Raw genomic sequence first — 26,675 nt, 5'->3', positions numbered from 1 at the left:
AGTATCTGCCAAGAGGCAAATACTAAGCCACATGCAATTCAGGAATGATTCTGTTTGAACAGCTAGTCAGGTTTGTGGCAACAGTGAAACTAGGTATAAAGGGCATGCATAAATTTGTCGCAGAACACGCATCTAGTTTTTGCAGTCTCATACGCTTCATAAAAGGTATCTACTTTGTGCATATATGTGCACATATGTGCACGTGCGCCCTTGTGCAGCATCGCTGAAAGGCATGCAGTCTTGTTTAACACCCTAGGGAAGCAACATGATGAAATCATGCTCGCTCTTGTGCCCGAAGTCCCCTCTAAGGTGTACCATTCCTGGCCTGGCAAAACAGTATCCAGGGCAGGGCAGGGGGAGGAGGGAAGTAACACTGCTACTGCAAGCTATTTAACCCTCAACGTTTTTACACACTGGCAGCTTATGCTACTCACATTAGACTTATGCTGCATAGGTATATATTCTGTAAAAACTAGTGGCACACCCCCTGCCTACAGCACGTTTCACAGACTACCGAAACCATTGGCTAGCTATGTACACAAGTCACTGTTAGTCTAGTCTGGCTTGTAAACACTTACCTCAAGGTCTGAGACTACAGATAGGGACAGCAGTGATTAGGCTCTGAACTCCCACTGCTCTACCTTTAGGATTTTAAAAAAGGTATGATCTACAAGTACAGCACCCCTATTACCAGTGTCTGAAAACACAAGGGAATCGGGGTCATCCGTTCTTCCCTTCTCCCCACCCCCGATACTCCCACATTGTCAAGACAGGCAAGCTGAAAGTAACCCAAAAGAAGGGTCTCGCTGATCTCGCTGGGTTACAAGCATCTGACATTAGCCCAGGCTCTGGGAATCATCATCAATATTTTGTTTCCTGTTCAAGCTTTACCATGGAGCTTCATCACCTGTATTACAGCCGTAGAGGCTGCACAAAAATTGTACTTGCCTTTCAAGACACAACCGGATCCATGCATTAGCATGCTTTTATCCAAGTGTGTTCAGGCAGAGATGCAACTGTGCATGCATGCGAGTGCAAGCATACAGTTTTCTAATCACTTTGCACTACTACTTCCACGGAGAAGTTCTCAGCACATCCTAAAAATAAGCATGTTGTCCAGGTCTGACTACCCAGGGCACCCAAGTGCAGCAAGATGTGGCACCTCAAAAAACAATCTTCAATGACACCATTCTGCATCAGAAAAGGATCTGAGCCCAATTGATGTTAATTAACTCACAGTGTAATCATCATGTATCAAAACAATTAGCAGTGCAGAACACGCAGTAAAGATGATTAACTCAAGTTGTACTTTTATTTTCAGGATTAAAACCCCCATGATATAGACGCAGAGTAAAGCAGAAAGAAACAGATGTAAACCCAAGTTTATCTGCAGTTCAAGTGAGGTATCCTGGTTTCACAAAACTGAATTGGACAGATGGGTAAAGCAAACTGCCAAGAGAAAGAAGAGAAACTGCACAAAATATAAATTGAGAATAGGTAACTCCTCTTCACCTGGCTCCTTCTGCCCCCTTCCACAGTATAAATAGCACAAATAAAATCCAACTGCAAAATACATTTGACATTGAGCGAAATCAAAGAACCATCAAAATTATTTTTATACAGGACGTACTGATCAATACTTTTTTCAGAATTAAGAATACATTGCAGTTTAAGTGAGATACAGAAGTTATCACGGGTCTAACAAAGGGTAAGAGAAGTACTGTTTCAATGAATGACACACAATACATAAATACTCAGGAATATAAAATATAATTAGATTCAGCAAACAGTTCTAAAGTCAACATTCCTACTCCAGTCCCTACAATTAAAGGTTCAAACTTGTTTACTTGAAAAGACTTGTAGAGAAATAAATACGCTTACAGAAGTACACACATTTCTTCAACGAGGAATGTATTAAATCAGTGGGACTGATTTTTTTTTTAATACAAAATAGAGACTGATTTAACAACCTAAACCAAACAGCTAACAGGATTATCTTTGGAAGGTGTGACTAAGTAAATCACCATACTCTTACCACAGTTAGCCCAACATACATGTCCTTAGCATAAAATTTATTTGCTCTTCAGCATATGCTCTGCCTCTTGTACCCATCTGTTGAGTCAAAAACCAAAGCTGGAATAAGAATTTGTCAGGCAGAAAAGCGGAAAAAAAAAACCCCACCTTTTCCATCGCTGAAAGGACTACATCTTGACCTGATTTGAATTTTGAATGAAGTTTTGGGTCAGTTCTGTTCTTCACATTAGACAATTTCTCTGTGCTTAAACAACCACTGAAAATTTGCCTGAAGTTTTGCCCCAAACAGTGGTCCCCTGCCCAAAGAATTTGCTCATTAGGGATGGGTAACAATACGCTCAAGTCTAGACGGAAGTCTTACTAAAACTGCATATGGACTCTGTGTTAAAATACTGTGTATTCAAGTAAACGTCAAGTCACACATGCTCTGACTTCTGTGGGTAACTCAATTCTAAATCAAAATGCCCATGTCCTCTATTTATCTACAGAAGTCCTAAACCCTGGTCTGCTAGATGATACAACAATGAACTCTGACACCTGAGACAAGTACACAAAGAAAATATTTCCAAAGGCTTAGCCAGATGAGAACAATAGATAGGCATCTTGGCAGATGCCCTTCTTCTGTTTGAGCCAAAATCCCTGCTCAAATGTGCTTCTTCAGCTTTACAGCACAGGTGCTTTCTGAACTCCAACATATTAACTCTACACCAACACAGCAGAAAACAGCATGTGTCAGGAGCAAAGATACCATTTCCCCCATTATTCCTTTCTTCTACAAAGAGTCCGTTTAGCAGAACAGGGGCCTTTTTGCAATCAGCATCTCTGCTCTGAAGACTCCCAGTCTGACATCTCTCACTGACCACAGGTACCCCTGAAACTTGCCTTGCCAGCACCGTCTCCAGGGGGATCCTCTCTATCACAGCAAAGCACATGCAAGTTGGTATCCCTTCAGTTCTTGAGATAAAATTGGACAGCTGGAATCTGTCTTTTGTTCTCAAAAAAAGTCAACATTATGACTCCCAGCCCCACAATTGTTAAATATATTTAGGATAGTAGTTCCCAAATAAGGAGCTGAGCGATTGACAGACTGCAAAATCTAGTAATAACTCCTCTTTGTTTTCACCTACAAGCACACAGTAAGATGCTAAAAACTCACACATGCTTCCTAACAGCCTTCTCCCTGCTGCTCCCTATCAGGGATACATACAGAGGTCTCCTGTGCCTGAGGCATGCCCTTGAATCACACATGGCAGTGATCAGTGCCAGGAGAACGGGCATACCAGCAGTGTGCTCAGCATTCAGTGATTGCACATTAGGAAGAGAAACAACAGTCATAACGTATAAGTAACTCACATCTGTAATAACAAACCATACAAGTAATTATTCAAGAATATGCAATTCAAGTAAGTTGGCTCAAGCAGCTACTAGTTTCCCGGCTTTTCCCCTCCCAGCACCTACAGAATGGTCAAGTCCTCAGAACAATTCTTCTGGGGGAGTTTTCCACTTCAACTGTTTAAAAGTGAACCCTACTGCTTAGGGAAGATAGAAGCAAGACAATCACTGTATTCAACAGATGTAGGTCTACATCAATAGCAACGAACCCCCACCTTCTCCTGCATTCATGCCAGTCTTTATTTTCCTCAAGCTCATATGTACATGCCCTTGTAGGCTGTTGGTTGCTCCATACTCTACCCAGCTGCAGCTCACTCAGAGGCTAGACTCTCAGCCAAGTTTCTCGGTACAAGCTGCAGCCACTGTCACTCACCTGCCAGACCTGCTCCACTCTGCTGCCTGAAACCTGGCTAAACGCTGCCACACCTTCAATGTGGGCACTGGATGCAAACTACTGCCCTACTTCAATGATCCTCCCTTCCTGCCCAGCTCACCTTTTTATTTTTACAATGCCAGAAAAACAGAGTTTGCAGTCTAAAGTCCAAGTCTAGATGAGCTCTGTTTTGCAAAGTGCGAGGGAATCTGGATATGCTGTGGTGCTTTGTCGGAGAGATAAGCCTATTTGTACAGGTAGCTTTGTTACGGGCTGTAACGTGCAACAGAAGAAAGGTAGTTCATATTGCTTAGGATAGGTTAGGACTACCCTAAAACCTGTTCTAAATATCAGCATTAATGTTGCCCATAGTATCCACAGGAGATACCCTGTTGCAGGCAATTGTACCTGCCAATTGCCCAACTCACTATTGAGACTGTCACGTTCCTCACACGGAGGCAGAACACCAAGCACTGCTCTGAAGTGACACGAGTCTCTTCAGACAGGCCAAACTTACAGAAATGTTCCCCTCCCCCCCACCTCATCATTAATCCTAAAGTTATTTTCCATTTATTCTCCCTCTGCTAACACTCTTAACACCTAGCACGCCTTCGTCCTATTTCAAGAGGCAAAGAGTTAACAGCAAATACATTAGAAAAACTTCCCAGTTTGTACTTAAAAATATCTAACCAAAGCCCTGAGTTACAACCATCACATCTCTATTCAAAGAAATACAACAGAAGGACTAACAACAGTCATTACTGTGCACGCACAATATAAGTATTGGTTAAGCCCGATAAATCTCTTTTGAGGTAGATATATACAGTACAGATATAAAGAATCAAATGCAAACATCATACTCACTTCACCTTCTTGCCTTGTCCTCCAGTTCTGCAGGAAACCTTGCAAATGTATTATTTCTGCCTCATCAGCATTCAAACCAAGTTTTTCCAAATTCTGAGCTCTAAGACAATTTGCAGCCAGAAGACCACTGAAAACAAACCCATACTTTTAACACTACCATGGAGTTTCAGTTGGGGCCATGAGAAAAGTAGGTTAACACAAAATTCAGCTAAGGAAGAATCCAGCTATTTTAAATAACTTTGCAAACAAAATAGTGCTGTTCAAAACAGGTTCCAACAGTTTCAGCAACAAGAAAAAAATATCAAAAATAATAAAAACCTTCTGCTGGGGTTTCCAAAAGAAGTTTTAAACTAGAAATTTGAGCTTTAGTTCCCAAAAACTGATTTTTATGACTTGCCCCCCATCACTGAAACACAAGAGGAAAGAATACAGCTTGAGACAGACACCTCCCCACCCCCAGCTCCCTTAGAAAAAGGATTAAGTTAAAAAAATTCAAGGAACTCTAATGAAAACCATGCAACAAACAGATAAATCAGATTACAGTCTGCTCAGAACTCGGCCAAGGTTCACATGGAAGGTTTGCAAACCTTTAGATAAACTTGTCCTCAGTTCAGAGTTTGTGACAAGCAAGCAAAGAGGTTTTGGATTTTTCTGGCCTGTCAGACCATGATGGCAGACACAGGATACAGTAACAAAATAAATAGTAAGTCTGGAGATTCACTCTTCTTTTGAGTAAAAGATCTATAAAGATGATCCGTTCTATTATAAATAGCTTAGAGATTAATACAAATTCATAATCACTGAATAATTAGTGCACCAACAGTTGCTTTAGAAAGATGATTGAGCAGAGAAGTATCTGCTAATCAGTCACTTGTGGTTTTTTTTTTAACCAAAGATAAATCAGACTGTAGAACTGCTATCAGCTAGTCAATTAAGTGCTGGTAAGTACCAACATGTGACTGCATTGGCTCAAGCACACATGGTCACATTTTGTTGTGAATCAGCACAAAAATGAGTATGACTACAGAAAGAAGCAGCACTGATGCCTGCCTGTGCTTGTGTGACTGTTGCTTACTTTGTCACAAGCAGATGCAGGCTGAGGAAATTTCTCCCCCATAGCTGCAGCTCTCTGACCAGTAGCACAACTTTTGGGTCGGATTTCAGAATTCACTGTCACACTGCAAATCAGAGATTCAATATCTGGGTTTTGAGCAGTCCCTGCCAGTTCCAGTTCTTTGAATACCAAGCAAACACCCACTTAGCCCACCTCCTTCCAGAGAAAGGCCGTCTCGGTGAGAGACTTTCCCCAAAGAGAACTCGATGGATGGAAAAAACAAGTGATCAGCAAGTGAAAGAGAAAGGTTGTGCTGTGGTTTCTCAAATGTCTCAACAGGAATTCAGACTTGTGAGTTATAATCCTCATAATTTGAAGACTGAAATATTCTCCAAATTAATGCCAAAAGAAACACACTTAAACATGGTTGCAATAAATGTATTTTAGTATTAAAGTAAAAATAAAGAGGTCCAGAAGAAGAGTTTGGAGTCCGAAGAGGCAGAGCACGCCAAGCCTTCGCCTCTCAGGCCCAAAGGACGGTTTGGATATTCACCACAGTGTAACAGCTTCCCCCTGAACAACGGCAATACTGTTTCTTCAAGTCAGTCAGAGGTAGTGTATAAAACAGCATAATGAATACAGCAGCAGCCTCCAGCTGAGCCCAGCTATGCCTGAGGTGGCCCAAGAACAATACCATCTCAGCCGGCCTGGTCACACTGCTGCTAAGGGATCAGCAGCAATCCTTGGTTTGAGCCCTGGTGTTGAGAAATAAGCAAGGATGCGCACACAAGGGGATGGTGAGCCCAGTCACCAGGGAGATGCGCACCATAATCGGGTACATCTGCTCCGGAGGCCAGCCTCTTGTTGGCAGGCAGACACCGCGCCGGACTGTAGCAGATGTGTGCATAACTTAGACAAACACGTAGCCACAGACACGCAGCAGCACTCAGACAGCACTTTCCGGTCCACTCGGATCCACACATCACTGGGAGAAGGGACCTGCCTGTATGTGATGTTTAACCACGTTTGCTCTAGAAAACTTTTTTAAATAAACAGAGATTACAATAGGTTTCACTTAACAAATAAAACATTTAGCGTAGTTCAAAGATGTCCACTGAGGAGCACAGGTAGGACACAGCAATCAGTGTTTAGCTGCAGATTCATCCTCTTCTAAAAGGAGGTCGTTTAATGCAATAACTGTAGCAGCGAAGTCAACCAGCTCCACAAAGTCTGATGTAATTATGTTAACACCCATAACACCTGGCTTCTGTCCTTTCACCCAATTCAAAATCATGGGCAGGTTCCTAAAGAAATTGAAATAAAGAAAATTACACATTTTAAGAGACTCTGTACATACTTTACTTATTTCAAATACAACATGCTGTTTACAAATTATGTTATCTCACATTTGTGATCAGGTCCTGACTGCCACCCAAAATGCAAGTGGTTGATGAGACGAGTGCTTAACATAGCCAGCAGTCATTAGCTACCAAACAGAAATATTGGTCAGTCATCAATCCAAACTACCATGCATACAAAATAACATTCGTGAACTCTATATTCACTGAGCAGACTGTGCTTCAGGATTTAATGCTGCACTACAGTTCCCTCCATCCTGGTTTGTTTTTACCCAACTACATGTTGTACCAAAAGCTTAATTTCACAGCAGACTTCAGTGTAGCACAAAGCATGGCTCTATCTGGCCCAAGATGCTCCCCTGCCCACCTCTGCCTTAGGGCGGGCAGGAAAGAAGTTGTTGGGGGCAGCACACTGCATTTCTACCAAACTCCTTTCAGCCTCCAGACCCACCCAGAGCAACATGATCATGGAAACCAAACCCAGAATCAACCCCTCAGCTCTGTAGGGGTTGAACATCCCACCATATATCACTGTAACCAGAGAAAGGTGAGGTGTGTCAGGAATTGAGTTAAATGGAGTTAGAAATTCTACCGTGGGGAGAAATTTCAAGTCATTTCTTGGACAGAGTGCAAGTCAGGAGTCTGCACAAGCTTTTTTGCAGTCTAACATGCAAACACCAGGGTTTTCAGCACGGTTAGAGACAAATGACTAAATACATTAGAATTATTTAAATTAGTGCCATCATATGCATACAAAATTATACGAGAAGATGTTAGGCGAGCGAATTAGCTAACGGGGGGGGTGTGTGTGTGGTGTGTCAAAAAAATTTCCTAAAAACACCCCGCAGCTCTTGTTCCAGAAAAAAAAATCTTGTCAAGAACGAGGAGAAGAGAGAACTTGGGTGAAGGAATAATTACTGTCCCTGTCAAGGGACACACCAGACTTTAGCCAGCTAAGTGTGAATGTTGCACATTTTGCCCTGAATATGAATATTTAAATGTTCTTGAGCTCTTGCTAAAGGAGAAATTTCCATATGAGAAGGCAGATATCTACACAGAACTGCAAAGACAAGTTTACACATACAAATCAGCTAGCATGCATAAATGTATATGAGCAATCATGCTTCAGCAAACAGCAGCATCTATTTTAAATTTTCACAGTTTACTTTCAAACAAGTGGTAACCATGGGGCTGAGGGAAAGGGATGGAGCAAAGGCAGGATGGAGCGAAGGCAGGCTTCCAGCCTATAGTGGCTTACAGCCCAGATCTGTGCCAGGAGTCACTTGAAACAAAACTGCTCGCCCATTCCATGAAATTAGATGATCCTTCACTAGTTTCAAAATAGAAATTCAGTATGACCTTTCCTTTAATCACGAGACAACAGTACATTTAATATACAGTACGCATATGTAAGTTACATCCGTGCTTTACTGTTAAGTATCCCCACCAAGCAGACGTATTTACATTTGTGCAACTTGTGACAGCAAACACCAGTCTTAAAGCACCTGAGCACCATCTAGTGTCTAATGCTGACCACACAGATGTGGGCAAAGCACAAGCCAGGGCGGAGACCTGAATATATTGTGGCAAACATCATTTGGATTTAATTATCTTTTGCTAGATTAATGTCTGTAAACAGGAAGGAGCCTGAAAACGCCGTGATACTACTTTGCCTGGAATTTCCCTACTCCCATCAACAACTTCTGTGACTGCAAAAGCACACCACTTGCTATTTTTAGAAAGGATTTTTAAGAAAAGAAGTTATATTGACTTTGGATTCGAAATAATAATACTGTAATTACTTCTAAAGTGGCCAATGATTCTCCCAAAGGGAACATGAACTGGCTGCTGAGGATGTGTGTTTATCACTCCTTAATATTAAGCTCAGTTGCTGATCAAATTAGATCAGTTGTAACCACCTATACAAGTGTAATTTAGAATTTAATATCATTATGGCAAGATAAACCGTTAGTGACATCAAAACAGGCAATATTGAACAGTGAGCCAGGAGACCAGATCCCACCAGGACTGCTACAGTTCTGGCAATTTTTAGCAAACAGGCTACAAGGTGATAAAGCCATAAAATAAAGACCAGGATAGGTTCCATGTGACATGCTGTTAACACTACTAAAAATTGCTGGCACTCTGCGCTACTCAAAGCAAAACCCTCTTCTAATGATCTTACTCATGGGCAAGTTAATTGTACAACAGTCAGTGGTATAAAAAAGTCAAATTGTTAATCTAATTTTTGGTAAAATACCCCAAGATAAAATACTGCCCCAGGTCATACATCTTTGGCCATTACTGAAATTCCTGAGACAGATTTGTACAGACAAATGAAAAACTGAGCCCACAAATAGGCAATTTGCTTCTGTGGCACAAGTTTTTTTTCCCCCTAAATTCAGGTTCAGCCAATTTGGAATGAATCATTGTTTTCAAACAGGTCCATCCCATGTTTTACGAAATCACATCACATTCGGAAAGAGCTCCAATTACCAGGAAACACACTTATAGTTACATATATACCCTGTTACTTTATTTTCAGTAATTCTTTATTTTTAATGACTGCAAATCTCTCACGAGCAATAGTAATGAAACAAAACTGCATGTGTTCATCAAGTCTTACTTCTAAGCAAAGATGTCAGTTTCTTGCTTACTCAGTGCCTCTTTCAACAGGAAAGGTGGTAAGTAAAGAGCTGAGAAATCAAGACAAGTCCTTACCTATGAACAAGCGTGTTCTTCAGACCACGAATTAGATGCCATGCAATAGTTTTCACTCGAGGCGTGAGAATTGCTTGAGAAACGTGAAAAGTCCCATAACGACTTCTTTCCTCAAGAGTGGTCTCCAGGAACTGTAATAGTTTGTGCACATTGGTTGTATTAGCCCACGGTGCCGGCATTTTATTCCCTGGCCACAGGAAGGAGTATTCCTGATACAAAGGGTAGTGGTAGAATATGAGTGGCTAACAGAACAAAGAAAAAGAAAAAGAAAAAATAAACAGAAATTCACAACTATGTTATTTATATTTAAACAGGATGTTGCATTGGTTTATGCTTATACACTACTGCTGCAGCTAGCATAGCAGTGAAAAGAGGACCAAGCAAAAAGAAGCTGCTCCTGAGTCATGAGTGTCAGTACATTTGTTGCACTATTGCCAACAAAGGAGATGGAGATCATTTTGCTTAGCTATGACAGGATTGCTTCAGGCTTTAAGGGTTATCAGTTTAAAATGAAAAAGTTGCCAGGAGTATACTGAAACATCATTCAAAGAATTCAGCTTAAAAGCGTTTCAAAGCACTGTCAGAGAACGTTCCATCTGTACTTGAAGTTAAGGATTTTAGCAGTCTTGCCATCTTCTGCATAACTCCTATTAAGTGGCTAAAGTGTACCGGGCTGACTGGCATATTGGCATTCCACTTGCACTTACTGCATGAGATGCCCAAGTCAGTCTTGCTGTCAGCAAAATCTTCTCTAAATCAAAAGTCAGTATTTTATGCCTTGTAAGGTGGTTCTCTGTAAGAGGATAGCACAAAGATGCAACACTTCTTATTAACACCCAAACTTACAAATGATTCATTTTGGACCCTAGCACTGACAGCATCAGTTCAGAGGAATTCCTCAAAGCCTCGTGTATTTTACAGTTTAAGAATTACATGCCATTGCTGAAACCCTGTTCTTGGTTTGTGTGTATGCATGGGAGCAGTTACCACAGGGAAGAGGCATTTAATCTTGCCACTGTAAGATTTGGATGGCTGCAAAGGAGCCAAGAAATTCTGTACCATACCTTAGTCACGTTAAAGCTTATATGCTTCACACTGGCCAAAAAGATGACAGTTTATCAAATCCTCACCAACACAAGTCAGCAAAACATGCTCTTCCAGAAGAGAAAACCATTTGTAAGGAGCACAAGGCCCTGAGGATACTATCATTTAATTATTCAAAAAACATGCTTGGGAGCAGGACACAGTCTAGCCACACCATGGATGGAGGGGCTACACAGCTGCACATAAATGGAAGGAAACATGCACACTACATAAAGGAGGCCCTAGTGGGCTTTAAATTGACTGTCAGCAGTGTCCTTGGCCCAGTACCTCTGAGTGGGAACCACACCCAGCTTTTCTATTTAAATCTTAACCTTTTGGGTTCGAAAAACATTACACATCCTTTCACATGTACTGTAACGTCACATATTCTACACGTTCAACAGAACAAAGTTTAGATCCAAATGCTGAGCGGATCCTGCTGATCAAGAAGTAGTGATGGCTGTCGTCCATGGCATAGAAGTGATTGAAATCCAAGAAGATTACTTCCTTAGGGTGCTGCTCAAGAAAGGTGTTAATCTCCTTCAGCCCATCCCATACTTTGATGCCAAACAAGCCATGTATGAAGTAAATATCTTGTCCTATTTCCCCAGGTTTGGAAGATACACGAAGATCAAAGTAGCGGATCCCACTTTCCAACTGCTCTTTGAAAGTCAGATTTTGAGTCACTGACCATTTCTTCATGATCTTTTTAACCAAAGAAATTCTAGCCAAACGTTTGATGGCTGTGGCTTGGTCTGGTCCCACAGGAGATTTCTCATCAACCCAGTAGCTGAAAGAATCATGCGACCCTAGAAACAAAAGCCAAGAATATTTAATTTTAGAAAACTGACTACCCCAAAACACATATACCCATGTGCCCTGTAAGCTGAAAAAAGTCCTACATGCATGGCAGGGTCACAGAAGAGTTATGCTCAAGCGTGAGTCTTTCAGGCTATCCTTTACAGCTTAATTTTCCCTAACTGTACAACAAGAGCTATGCTTAAGGTTCTCAGTTTGAACTGTTTTCTTGGGTGAGCTCCCAATTTCAATGCACTCTGAAAATCACGACCACAAGACAAACATCTGTTGTAAACGGAAACTTCCTTCTAACCCTCCTTCATTTACAAGCTATCAATCTACCTCCAAAGCTTTCCTAGAGCCTGGTACATCACTGATTTGAGATGATACTCCAGCTTTGCTGAAAGAACCTGAGGCTCTATTTTCATTCTACCTGGTAAATCCAATCGTGACCAAAGTTCTTGGAACATGTATCTTTATTCATGTGATGGACAGAGGGATCTGTACAAGCACGTGCCTTACCAGCACATCTCACTTTAGCCCCAAGATGGTAAATAAATGATTAGTAGTTTGAACAGTGGGCAACGACTGGCTGAACTTAGAGGTGGAACAATTGAGTACACCACCAGTTACTGTGTGGTTAGATACCAAGCTCATGTTAAACAAGTTCATGAATGTGTCTTTTACCTGGCAGTGCCTTTGAGTGACCACAGGTACGATGAATAGAAAATTCATGAAAAAAGACGAGCAACAATCAAAATTGCCAGTCCCTGCCAAAATAATGAGTATCCAACAAAGCTCCTGTAACACAAGCTGTACCTTGGCATAGAAACTGCATCTCCAGTATAAAATTTGTGCTTACTAGAAAAAAAGATCTCCAACTGAAAATTCAGTAGTAAATGGAAACAAAACTGAGAAATAACAAAACTCCTTCAAAATAACAGCTTCAGAGTCAATGAAATATCACTAGCTTAGCCAAATCAATAACAGAACAAAGAGTAATGGGGCAGTGGATCTCAGTTTACACTGTACCAGAGCAGCATAAAGCCAAGATGGGCAGAAGCCGATCTACCACAGACTGACATTTACTAGGGATTTCTAACCATTTACACCAGGCACCAGCATTCTGGCCAAGAAGCTGCAACCGCTCCGGGCATGACTTCCCTGTGAAGCCCCAGCCAGGAAAAACACTACAGGAGCTCTAACAGTAAGGAAGCCCTGCTTCCTTTTCTTCTTCAGGACAGATGAGAGGTTCCCCATTGAGCCAAACCCCACCTGCTTCCTGCACACCCACTTTGCTGAAATTCAGGGAAAGCATCTTCACCCCTAGTCACCACAAGCAGCTCCTTTTTCAGCTGTCTCAGGGATTTTTCAGCTGTCTCAGGAATACAGTGACCCTGCACCATGCTGCTGGCACTTTCATTTTCCCTTCCTGCATGCCCCAGGGTTCTCATCCCTGCTTCTGGGACTATATTTTTCCAGAATTTCCTCCTCTACCTCAGTCTTCAACTCTTAAAAAAATCCTAATTTGTCGTTTCCAATTTTAAGACAACATTTGAGGCATCCACAGCCTCCTTTACCCAAACCTTTTATCTGTGTACCAGTGTGCAACTTGAAGATTGATGCGTTTCCTGTGATGCAAGGTCAGAGCTATAAACAAGATTATGATCTCAATTGGATTATCTTGTCAGGATTTTTTAATCCAGATGGAGGTACAGACTGTGTGCAAACCAAACATCAGTTCACAACAACCTTAAATGCACTCTTTCTCCATAAATTTCAACTAGTTCAGAAGTACTGGAAAGGTACGGTGAAGGTTAGTTTTCAGGCTTTACAAATGAACACTGAAGACTAATTCTGCTCAACTCTTCATGAATTCTTCACAGTCTTTGTAAAAAACGTGCCTCTCATGGCTTTCCATTCAGTCTTCTAGAAAAAAGTGACAAGTAACAAAAAACCCTGTTTTTAAAAGATGTCAGCTTAAGAAGCTATTTAGTACCTGTCACAGTAAACTACATCAAAAAGTAGCTGTCAGTTTTGGAGTGGCACCTAGATGTTTTTTTTCCCCAGCTCCAAATGTGTAACCCCAAGCAAAATACAGGATATCAAACATCTAGTGAAGACATTTCAGAAGAAGCCATATAAGGCCTAGCTCATACTGCAAGCTGCAACTCACAGATGTTTGGGTCTCATACACCTCCCCATACAGCAGAATGAGCCTTTCAAGCTTCTACAATATTTGGAAAGGAGACTTCAGTCTCAAGGGGCTTGTCTTCTGCTTCTGAATGAGTCACTTTGCACACAGAAGTCATGGGGGTTTTGTTTTTCTTTGTGTGGGTGTTGGTTTGTTTGCAATTTTTTTTAAGTTCTCAATTCTATCCATTTTAATTTCTTCCTCTATTAAGGTCAATGTAGAAAGTTGTTTAACATGCTAGAAGGCCATAAGAAATATTGTCTTTTCATTTTAACCAAGACTCTGCAGCAGCCTCTAGAGAGCTGTCTACAGAAGTCACTGGCACCATTATGCTCCCTCAGACAGCGTCACTGATAAATCTGACTTACGAAGGAATGACAATTTTATCTGGCATCGAATATACTGTTATCAACTCAGAGCTGTCTAAGCAAATCCGAACCAAGAACAGCTTGTTTTCCTAAATCCAACCACATACTTTACAGCTACAAAAGCCTTTCCTTTGCAGATTACCACATAGGAAGAGCAAATTTCTCCTTGCACTATCAGAAACCAAATTCTGTTTTTAGCTCTAGAAACAAGAAAGAAAAAAGCCTCAAGCACATTGCAACTTTTTCAACACATACTTTAAGAACTGCTCCTTAACAAGGCTGCCTTTTCACAGTTGGTAGAAGACCACCGCCTAAGGAGGCCAGGGTAGCATCATCAATACTGAGGCTGGAAAGACACAGCAGAATTTCAATTAGATTTTCAGTGGTCATTCACAGAAGGCCAGCCACCAACTGTGAGAAATATCTAGGCCAAACCTGGACCCACAACATTTTTACTCCAGTAAGATAAAAGCAAACTGAAAGTCTGAAGCGATAGCACTGGATACTTGTTGGGCTGAGAGGTAAGAGGTAAGTGAGGATCCACATCCTCCACCAAGCCCTTCTTTAATTTAAGATCACTGTGTTACATTACCAGCTCAGCCACTGGCTTTTAATATAGCTTAGCTGTGATGTTAAGCTACATGCTAAGCTGATTGCATCATGATGTCAAAATAATCCCTGCTCTCCTTTGCTCTACCCCTAAACTCCATGAAAGGCCTAGCCATTTTGTAGCCATGGCATGAGCCAGGCTGGTTGCTGATGCAGCATGATTTCTTAGTATAATCTAAGCCAATCCAAACCTGTACAGTTTCAAAGGCAAAAGCCTACACCAGAAGCATGGCACAGACCAGCCCTGTCTTGTTAGCAGCTCAGTGTTAGAGCTGCTAATCACATGGTCAGTTAAAGTCTAACACGAGGATGTGTGAAGATACTCAGATGCTGTAAAGTTGTACAGTAACAGCAATGGGGCTGGCAGTGGCTGAACAGAGCAAGAACCACAAAACTCTCATAGTGACATACACAGAAAAGTCCTTTCTGTGTATAAGAAATCCTTTACGGTCTGTGTTCCCTCCACCCAAATGGTGTGCGTCTCTCCAAATTATACTGACCACTTTCTCAGGAAAGTTAAAAAAGCTCAAGAAGTCTTGTCAGCAAAAACATTTCAGATGACACCTGACATCTTAATGACATCTTAAAAATAAATAACACCCTGTACTGATTCAATAAATCCGTTCCTTAAACTTGTTGATTGTGAACAAAGCAGCTAACAAACCCAGGTATTTATAACTTCCATCTTACAGATTGAGAAATCAAAAGGCACAGAGAAGTCAAGAAACTTAGTCTTAGTTGTCCTTTAGGCAGAACAGAGGCCAGAACCACAGTCTGAACTGCCTCAAGGGCACGTTCTTGCATGTGCAGCACACTTCTTGAGTTACTGTACACGAGAACAGATTAGCATTCAGATTGGAAACCTTACTGAGCTGCTCCAGTGACATGGCATCAATCTGGTGCTCAGCCCTTCCCGAAACCAAGCTAGGCACAGGAAATAAAACAAAGAGATGATGATTTGCCAATTGCTTCCCATAGGCCAAAGATGTATAGCATGAAGCAGCAAGTATTAAAATTAAGGATAGAAGCCCGCCTATTCAAAGAAAAAGAAGTTAGGGGACTGCTAATCAGCTGGCAGCTCTTACAGAGCAACAATGGCTGCTCTGTTTTGGTTTCACATCTTTCATCTGACAAAGATTAGAAGCTTCAAGGAAAGCAGTCACATCCTATCAGATGCCCAGATATTTAACTATCAAAGGCTATCATATGTTTAGAATACTATTAAAGAGGTATGTTCCAGACACCAGATTGTTAAAATGATGGTTAGTTCTCTTAATTTCATCCCAGCAAGTGCAACTGTGGATTAATTTTTATTCATATCTTTAAATCCCTTTTCATTCTCTTTACACTAATTTCTCAAGTTAATTGTATGTTAAATAGATCACTTCTCAATTCAATTTGTATGTTAAATAGATTGTCTTCCACTGTTCACGATGACTTTTTTGTTGAAGCCTTTGTGCTAATTGTTAGAAAGCGGCCTTTTATCATCACAACTGTAAAGTCTGACTTTCTAGCGCGTCTATTTGTCATGCAACTTAGTCACAGATAGTCAAATTAACCCATGGTGTAGCTCAAACAAATGGTGCTAATCAACAGAATGTTATTAAGCCTTGAATTTCAACAATTACTAGCTGTATCGCTTTGTATTATCTTTTGTTTCCACATCAGTACTTTCTCCATATACAGTTGCAGCGCAGGGATAGGAATCAGCATCATCTCACCAACCCCGGTGTCCTTTCACAAGCTTGTAAATTTACCTTCAAGGGATGTTAAAAATATGAATACATGGCATGAAAAGTGCAGAGATCTTCCAACATAGAACATACTTGTGCACTGCCACTTACTTGAAAACCAGAGAAGAACTCCTGTTTTTTCAGATACAAGGACACCTACAGTTATATCGCTAGTATCCCTGGATGCAAGGCTGTGGACTAGTCAGGAACAGCAGTTAAAGACACTTTCAGCAAAAATCCATGAATCACCGAGTCACCGAGGTTAGAAAAGACCTCTAAGATCATCGAGTCCAACCGTCAACCCAACACCACCATGTCCACTAAACCATGTCCCTAAGCGCCTCATCTACACGTCTTTTAAATACCTCCAGGGATGGGGACTCCACCACTTCCCTGGGCAGCCTGTTCCAATGTTTAACCACTCTTTCAGTAAAGACATTTTTCCTCACGTCCAATCTAAACCTCCCCTGGCGCAACTTGAGGCCATTTCCTCTCATCCTTTCGCCAGTTACTTGGGAGAAGAGACCAACACCCACCTCGCTACAGCCTCCTTTCAGGTAGTTGTAGAGAGCGATGAGGTCTCCCCTCAGCCTCCTTTTCTCCAGGCTAAACACCCCCAGCTCCCTCAGCCGCTCCTCATAAGGCTTGTTCTCCAGCCCCCTCACCAGCCTCGTTGCCCTTCTCTGGACACGCTCCAACACCTCAACGTCCTTCTTGTAGTGAGGGGCCCAAAACTGAACACAGTACTCGAGGTGTGGCCTCACCAGTGCCGAGTACAAGGGCACCATCACTTCCCTGCTCCTGCTGGCCACACTATTTCTGATACAGGCCAGGATGCCATTGGCCTTCTTGGCTGCCTGGGCACACTGCCGGCTCATGTTCAGCCGGCTGTCCACCAACACCCCCAGGTCCTTTTCCGCCAGGCAGCTTTCCAGCCACTCTTCCCCAAGCCTGTAGCGCTGCATGGGGTTGTTGTGGCCGAAGTGCAGGACCCGGCACTTGGCCTTGTTGAATCTCATACAGTTGGCCTCAGCCCATCGATCCAGCCTGTCCAGGTCCCTCTGCAGAGCCTTCCTACCCTCGAGCAGATCAACACTGCCGCCCAACTTGGTGTTGTCTGCAAACTTACTGAGGGTGCACTCGATCCCCTCGTCCAGATCATTGATAAAGATATTGAACAAGACCGGCCCCAAAACTGAGCCCTGGGGAACACCGCTCATGACCGGCCGCCAACTGGATTGAACTCCATTCACCACAACCCTCTGGGCCCGGCCGTCCAGCCAGTTTTTCACCCAGCGCAGAGTACACCTGTCTAAGCCAATGAATGAAAGAATGAAAGCAGAAAGGCAGGAGAGTGCACTGTCAGTAAGTTTAACTAGATCAGACTAATTTGTTTTGATTTTCACATTAATGGAATATTAACAGTATGAAAAATGCAAGAAAGCCTTTTCTGTTATGTTAAACATTTGTAAGAAGCAAGGTCAACGTACTGTACCAACCCACTAAAAACATTAAAGGGTCATTTATGGCCAAAGAATCACCCTAGCTGTAGTGACGCCAAACTTCTTAGAGCAAGCTTTGCTCACTACACGAAGTACATTCCCCATATATTACAAAACACCACACATGACATAGCATAGCAAGCATTACATAGCCAAGACATCTAGAAGCATGGTAATCAAGTTCCAAAAAACACAGGATGCAAGTGCTAGCAAGTTAAAGCTGTCCCACAAACGTTCTCCTAAACCAAGTGTCCTGCGTGTGCCAGAACTGAGAGAAAAATGGGATAAACAAGAGTGCCTCACAAAGCCCAGAAGTCCTCAGGATTCAGGTCATTAACAATCCAGATTTTCTAATCAAAAGATTAACATCTTAAAAGCTCTTTACTAATGAAAAGCAAATCAAATAGTTCATGTTAACTTGCCCAGCAAAAGGAGGTGAGGCAGGAATAACATCCTATCATCTAAAACTATTGAGATGAATATTTATATTTTAACAGAATCCTAAAAGAATCCTTTAGGTATTCTTAATGCAGTCTCATTAGGGAGGACAAAGCCTAATACAGACCAAATCCTCTTAGGAGAACTTCCCCTCCCTATCAAAGAATTACCCTGATTTCCCCCCACTGCCCCTTTCAGGGGCGAGGTAGAGTAGGGGGGAATAAAAGGGCTACAAAGGGAAAGGAACTGCTTAAAACTGTCTTGGACACAATATCACATGGTAGTTTGCTTTTCTTTCCAGCCAGGAGAAATCCATTTGGCACTGGTTGGAGTTATTGCCATTAAGTTTTCTTGTGATTTAGCAATGACTTCCCATTTATCAGCAACCTCAGCTGTCCGCGTTGGGAAAGCAGAAAGGGACTTCTTTACCATTTCAAAACCTGAATGGGTCCACCTGCTCTGAAAAGCAAAAACCTTCAGTTTAGAGTCCTGTATTCCTCTTCTGTGACCACTCAGACATGTGTGGACCAAGGGCTCATTCTCTTCCAAAAAAGCTGTAGGAAAATTTTTTCTTGTTTTCATTACACAGTACTTTTCTCTCTTTTTACATCTTTTCTGGAAGAGCAGGCAAACGAACTTTCACACAACACAGGAGAGCAACAACCATTTATGTCAACATTATGATTGGTGTTCTCTGTTTGAAGTAAAAAAATTAAGCATGTTCTGCACTCATTTACTAGGCAGTGAAGTCATTCTCTAGAGCACACAGATTTTAATAAGAAAAAGGAAGAAAATTTTTCCTGATTAAAAAAATTAAGAACTTCATATGCTGTCTTAAGAAAACTTTGTGACATTTCCAGAACAAGTCAGTTTTGTTTAAACAGATGATACTGATCCTTTAAAAAGGAGAAACCCTGAGATCTGAGGCTGGCTTTTCAGTGTAACTCCTGCATAGACCCATTACAGTTACTTCACTATCTGCCACATCAGCTCCTCACACAGGGATGTATAAAGGGAATACTTTGTTACTTGGGAATAGTGCAACAACAGCAGCATAGCAGCATAGCAGCATAGCAGCGTAGCATCATAGCAGCATAGCAGCATAGCAGCATAGCAGCATAGCAGCATAGCAGCGTAGCATCATAGCAGCATAGCAGCATAGCAGCATAGCAGCATAGCAGCATAGCAGCATAGCAGCATAGCAGCATAGCAGCGTAGCATCATAGCAGCATAGCAGCATAGCAGCATAGCAGCATAGCAGCATAGCAGCGTAGCATCATAGCAGCATAGCAGCATAGCAGCATAGCAGCATAGCAGCGTAGCATCATAGCAGCATAGCAGCATAGCAGCATAGCAGCGTAGCATCATAGCAGCATAGCAGCATAGCAGCATAGCAGCATAGCAGCGTAGCATCATAGCAGCATAGCAGCATAGCAGCATAGCAGCATAGCAGCGTAGCATCATAGCAGCATAGCAGCATAGCAGCATAGCAGCATAGCAGCATAGCAGCATAGCAGCATAGCAGCATAGCAGCGTAGCATCATAGCAGCATAGCAGCATAGCAGCATAGCAGCGTAGCATCATAGCAGCATAGCAGCATAGCAGCATAGCAGCATAGCAGCATAGCAGCGTAGCATCATAGCAGCATAGCAGCATAGCAGCATAGCAGCGTAGCATCATAGCAGCATAGCAGCATAGCAGCATAGCAGCATAGCAGCATAGCAGCATAGCAGCGTAGCATCATAGCAGCATAGCAGCATAGCAGCATAGCAGCATAGCAGCCTGCAAATCTCAACTCTTGTTAGAGAGGGGCTATTAAACTACCTGTACTGCTATACTGATGAGAATGCCTAATGGAAGTTGTTCCGCTGTACCAGTTGGAAAAGACCCTTAAGATCATAGAGTCCAGCTGTAAAGCTAACACTGCCAAGTCCACCAAATCACATCCAACATCACCATACTTAGGTGGATGTTTTCTTGTAATGGTTATTACCTCATTGATTGGTAGATGCCAATTAAATTGTGATGGAAAATAAAGCTTGGTGAATCAGAACATTAACCTTACATTTCCTCCCTTTGAGCTTTAACCCAACAGACAGTCAGTTTAGCTGATTCAATGATCGTTTTAATTAGGACTCCAAAGGAGTACTGTTTGGAAGAAGGATGCAGTCTCAAGATCACCACCACTTCTCCCCTCAGGAGCCATGTCCAGAGCATACACCAGCCCGTGAACAAAGAAACAGGAAAACCGCAGCACTATCAAGTTCAGCAGCTAGCCTCAGGGTCATGCAGGCAAAGAGGAAAATAAAAATCTGGTAAGATCTTAGTGGCCAGTTCTTATCTGGACAGGGCTGCTGCTTCTTTTAAGAACCGTTTCAGTTCTGCTCGGCCAACTAAAAGGCAAGCAGCCCATAGGACTTTTGGTGAACAGTCACACTGTCAGGACAGCAGAGCTGTGGGGACATGAGCAGGAGATGCCCAGGGCCCCACCAGCTCCAGTCGTTTGCCACGTGAGCACAGCAAGCACCCAGCAGTCGCCCACAGCAGCTTGTCATCACAGGAAACACTCCTCCACACGCTGTATCACCCCTTCAGGCTTAACCACAGATTTGGATGGTAGGGCTGCTCCTCATTAAGACTGCCTGCTAGCTGTATTTGTAAAGCTCTGTTTTCCAGGGCTGATCATTTTGTAGGACTTTGATCATTTAGATCAAAACCATTAGGTTTCTGCCTCAAGCTTTAGGGGTGATGATCTTGGCAAAGGGCGGAAACAGTGGCATGTTGTCGTACCAAAAGTTTCAGCTACAGTCATGCTGACACTACCATGAAGAAACTATGGAAAGTTATTCAATTAAAAATTAGTTAGAAAGTTAATTTTAAAAGTGTGTGTGTGTGTGTGGGGGGGGGAGAAATCAAGCAGCTTGACAAGTGCTGTAGTTTGGCGCAGAAGACCAACATTTACTATTTTAGAAGGCCAGGGACACATCTCTCCTCAAAGATCAGTGAAAAACAAATTAAAGACATTTCAACAACTATTTCAGCTCTCCAGTATAGTCTTATTTTAGACAAGATTATTTTCTCTGTTAAAAAAATGCTTCTGGAACTGTAAAACTCAGCTCTTCCATCAGCTTTAGCTACCTATTAACACAGCATCCTATGGGCAACTCTCCACCAATTGTCCAGCCTGATGCAGGCAGGAGCAGCACCATGTCGCAACTGCTCTGCATTGCTTAGAAATGAGATCCTGGCCACCCTTCCACATACCTTCAGAGGTCGAGCTAATACATAAGATGACAGAAGAGGCTCTGTGCACCACCAGAAGCCATGACTGAAGAGCTGCCCTACCTCTCCCCAGATTCAGGCTGCCCTGCTGGTGTGGAGCATGCAGGCAGGACACCCTGCCTAGCATTACATACAGCTCTAGGAATATCAGTTTCTGAAAAATTAACTTTTGGCAGCAAAAACTTTAGTGTTTCAAATCAGACTCAGATGTACAAAATTTGACCTACAACACAGAAACATTTGTACTTCAAGATTAAAAAAAGAAAACTTACAGTCTAGGACATGAATATTGGTGTTAAATGACTTTTTTTAATATCACATTTCAAAGTGCTGAACTAAAACATTTTACTTTTTCAAAATTTTCTGTTTTTCAGCTCTTCTCTAGAGAATCAATACAAATTGAACTTAGTTCAGATTCAAATTAATTTGTTCCCAACTACACTTAATTCTTTCCTCAATAGCAGGTTCACTAAAACTAAGTGAAAGAAAACATAATCCTCCATGTTTTCTAAATATGGCCATCCTACCTCTTCTTCTTTCCTGCCTACATCTACATCTTGTCCACCAAGACCCAAAGGAAAACAGACCTGCCTACTCTTCTGCTCATCACATTCATCCACTCATCACATTCATCCAGCATCTTGGAGGTTGGACTAATAAAACACTCTATAAGCAAACACTGATAGTTGGCAGTTAAGATCTGCTAGATTGCTTTACTGTCTCAAGAAAACTGTGTCATCTGCAGCACTGTGACACACCAGGTTAACCACCATGCTCCCTCAGGACAGCCACATGCTCCAGCACCCATCCTGGGGTTTGTCCAAGCACATGAACAGTTGTTTTGGGAAGCTTTTCTGGCAGGAACCACTTCTCCAAGAAAATCCCCCCAAACCATCATCATCAACACAGAAAAGCTTTCCATCAGGTCAGCTTGCCGAATGCACTTATTTACGCTTGTAGGACCAAACAAGCACTAACGGAGGGAAATGGGAGTCCTGGTCTTTTGTTTTTTAGGTGATGGAAGACAGAAGGAATGGAGGAGGGAAGGCAGGGGACGGAAGAGGCATTTGACTAGCTTACTCGTATTATGAAATGGCACCGTTCTGGGTGCTCCTGCAAGAAGGAGCTTGCTTACCCTCCCATATACCAGTGGATCCTTACCTAAGTAATCATAAATTTCCTCTAGAAGATAAGGAAAGAAAATCAGCACTCACAGCTAACTATCCTGACCAAAATGGGCAACCAATCCAGACATACAGTTTGATCAGAAATAGCAAGTATGCCTACCAGTTATGTCATGGCTCTTAATTATTCAAAGATGCAATAAACCAGACAGGATTAAGTAAATGCATTACCACCAAGACCCAAAGGAAAACAGACCTGCCTACTCTTCTGCTCATCACATTCATCCACTCATCACATTCATCCAGCACCTTGAAGGCTGGACTAATAAAACACTCTATAAGCAAACACTGATAGTTGGCAGTTAAGATCTGCTAGATTGCTTTACTGTCTCAAGAAAACTGACACAAGCTTATAATAATCTCAGAAAGTGGATCTAACTGAATCAGCTGTCCTAATACAAGTATTCATGTAAAAACTCAATGAAACTGGAAAGTGGTGCTGTATCTTCAGAAGCAGAGAGACTTCTCAGACTCTAGCACCTAGTTAATTGTGATACTGCAAAAATTACTTAGAAAGACAAGCAGTCAAAATGAAGCTACAAATTGGACGTGCCATGGTGCTATGAATTATTGGCATGCAAGTACAAGCAAGAAACAGGTTAGGCTTCTCCAGCATATCATTAAATAGCCGATTTACTTCAAAAGCAGACCAGTGACAGAACTGCAGCTTTTTCTCATGTTCCATTTTGGGGTTGGGGGGGGGAACCAACAGATGCAGATTAAGAGATGACCAAGGAAAGTAATGTCACAGTTGTACCTGATTTCATAGAACTGTTTAAAGTAAAACAGCTTGAGATTGAAGACATACTATGATATACAATACATTACCCTGCCAAGGGTCATGCTCACAATCCAAATGTTTAAGAGTTCATTTTTAAACCCACATTCAAAGAGGATTAGTCTGGAGTATAATTAAGAGAAAACCCTCTAGAGTTTCACACAAGGTCACCACTTGTTGAAGGTGGTTAATTTTGTTGACTATATTGTATGCATGTAAGTTGATGACATTTTAGTTACTTGATATTTCGCAATTTTTCATCGCAAAAGATTCTTTCTCTCATGACATTGCACAGGAAACCTGATCTCGTTCCCTTGGATTATGATGGTTTAGAATTTAGTCTAGAGTTTTTCCAACAGAAAAGCCTGAACTCTGGAACTGATCGCACCCAAGCCTTGGAGGATGGCCCTGAATTTTTCAAAGTCTCTCCTCTGTTTTGAGTACAGAGTTAAATCAGCATGTAAACACCAAACTGGCACACCTCACAGAACACCCATCTTAAACATTATTTGTTACCAGTTGGTTCTAAAGATTGAGCAAATAATGACTTTCTCTGTCCTCAGGTAGCACGTTTCACACCACATTTAATAGCTCAGGGAATCATAGAATAGTGTATGTTAAAAAGGACCCCCAGAGGACAGGTCACAGCTACCTTTTTTAAAGGCAGTGAAAACAAGCAGCTCTAAAAGCACAGCTGTTTGCAAGAAACAAAGAAGCAGAACTCTATACAGGCATCCTTAGCTTCATGCAAGAGGGTTAAGACTTTCCCACTTACAATATCACACGATGAATTAAATCTAAGCAGTTTCTTCTCTGTGTATACTATCAATTCTTTCACTTTAAGTAGCCCCATCATGCCAACATTTTGTCCCTTTTAAAGAAAAGTACAATCTTTTATTCTTCAGACAGTGCATTTCTCCAAAGTGCAACCAGGTAAAAAAAATATCAAAACCAAACAACAGTTTCAGGTTTTTGAGCGTTGACTTTATTTAAAGTTAAAACAAGTTTTAAGGTTTCAACTGCTCCAGCACCTTCACTAGAGTTACATCTCTGCTCCTACCTACAAAGAGTGGCTGAGAGGGAGGGAGGAAACAAACAAAAAATCCAAAAAACAGTTGAGTCCATTATTACAGGAGTGAAAACAAATGCATCTGGAGATGGACAAAAGCAGACCACACCTGTCATATGCACACACAGGTATTAAGCATAGACAAAAATGCTTCTCATTTGAGCTGAAGCCTACTTTTCATCTCTTTTGAGGACAGCATTGGCCTTCATTGCTATTCAGCACCCATAAACAGATGCCTCATCTGCAACCTGTTTTGTACAATCCTTTCCTTGCACACTGCTAGTAACATCACCTTGGCTCCCAAAACGGTTGCTTTGTCAACCACACCAACAATTCACTTCAGCAAAAGAATCATTGGACTACAATAAAAAAATTCCCCAAACATCTACCCAAAATGTCTTTTCCCTGCTCGCAGGTTGCATGAGGTACATGCAGGAAAGGGGTGGGAAAATACACAAGCTATGACCACAAATAAACATACACTGCAAGCATTTTCAAAACACACTACTCATTTTCAAAGCACCACGGCATTACTGAAACAACTTATTTCCTTGGTTCCTCTGCTACAAACACCATGCAACCAGTACTGAAAGTGATGCAGTGCACCTAACACAATCTACACCATAACACTCTGCAAAGTTTCACAGCCCTTAAGTTGCTACAGCAACAAAAAGTTGATTTATCACTGTTCACTAAAACAGAGAATGTTTTCCTTGCCTGAAGTTTCAAAATCTGCAGCTGCTTGAATTTTATATGAACACTGAACTGCCTTTCTGTCCCCCTTCCCTGTTCAAATGAATAGGGTTACATAAAATGTTTTTGCTACTGTCAGGGGCAGGGAAAGGGTGTTACTTTTGATTAAAACAAGGCATTTGAACCGTTCTACTTCAGGTAATACAGCAGCGAGTGCTGTGGTACCCCACAGGAGGTGCGTAGCCCCTTCTCCACATGCTTCAAATGTCCTTTGGTTCTCTCTGCTGGCACAGAAAAGGAAGTTACTCTGTTTCCAGGCAAGTGTCTCCGCATGTCCTCTATATAACACATACCCAAAGGGTTTTGACAAGCTAAAGCACTACCATGAAAATCAAGCCTGTACCACTAATGACCAGAACCTAACATCCGGTACCAAAATGAGCTTGCTACAGTAGCCGCCTCTAAAATCTTCCCTATTGACTTCTACAAGCAATACTACATTATTTTTTGCCATTTACAGATGGAAATTCAGCCTCATTCCTGAGTAACTTTAGGGTCATCTGTTGTCTTCCTCATTTGTCAGTTTATCCATCCATAAACCAGAAACGATGACACTTACCCTTGCCAATTTATTAAACTAGAAGCTCTGCACAGGAGCTAGGAGTTAGTTATTTTAAGTTCAGCTAGAAAGGGAGATAATTTTATAAGTAATTACAGTATTTTAGTGTCTTCAGCACAACATCACACATTGGGATATCTCATAACCCTGCCGGACTCTTTTTCCCCCTGACAAACCATCCATAGCTTCTGCTATAAAAGACATTTCCATTTGACGAACCTCCAGTTGTTAGGGTCAACATAAACAAACTTTTCTCCCCGTCTGCTTTTAGCCTTGCTTAAACAATGTGAGAAACCTTAAGGAGGACCTCCAGAGGTCACAGCTACCTTTTTTAAAGCCAATGGAAACAAACAGGTCAACGAGTTAGAGACTCACAGCTGTGTTTACGGAAGATTAAGCCCTCCTTTGCTTCAGTTCAAGCAAACACCCAACCTCCGGCTCCCAGGCACGGGCAAACACCTCAAGGCCAAGCCTACAGGACCTGGCCCAAGCACCTGAAAGCACTTTACTAAGGGGGGACGCGCCGCCG

At 41.9% G+C, this 26,675-nt stretch overlaps 1 protein-coding gene across 1 annotated transcript in view; it reads right to left on the bottom strand.

Moving 5' to 3' along the window:
• Window positions 1-6,736: 6,736 nt before the first annotated feature.
• Window positions 6,737-26,675, bottom strand: part of PLCXD2 (phosphatidylinositol-specific phospholipase C, X domain containing 2) — a 20,759-nt gene continuing 820 nt past the window's right edge. The window contains 3 exon segments of the mRNA XM_009323928.1: window positions 6,737-7,021; window positions 9,797-10,038; window positions 11,237-11,688. Of these exon segments, the coding sequence (XP_009322203.1) occupies window positions 6,859-7,021; window positions 9,797-10,038; window positions 11,237-11,688 (857 nt within the window). The 3' untranslated portion in view covers window positions 6,737-6,858.

Source organism: Pygoscelis adeliae, unplaced genomic scaffold (genome assembly GCF_000699105.1).
Source record: "Pygoscelis adeliae isolate BGI_AS28 unplaced genomic scaffold, ASM69910v1 Scaffold124, whole genome shotgun sequence".
Classification (NCBI taxonomy): domain Eukaryota; kingdom Metazoa; phylum Chordata; class Aves; order Sphenisciformes; family Spheniscidae; genus Pygoscelis; species Pygoscelis adeliae.
Note: the sequence above shows the minus strand (reverse complement) of the source record. Positions and strands in the feature narration are given on the sequence as shown.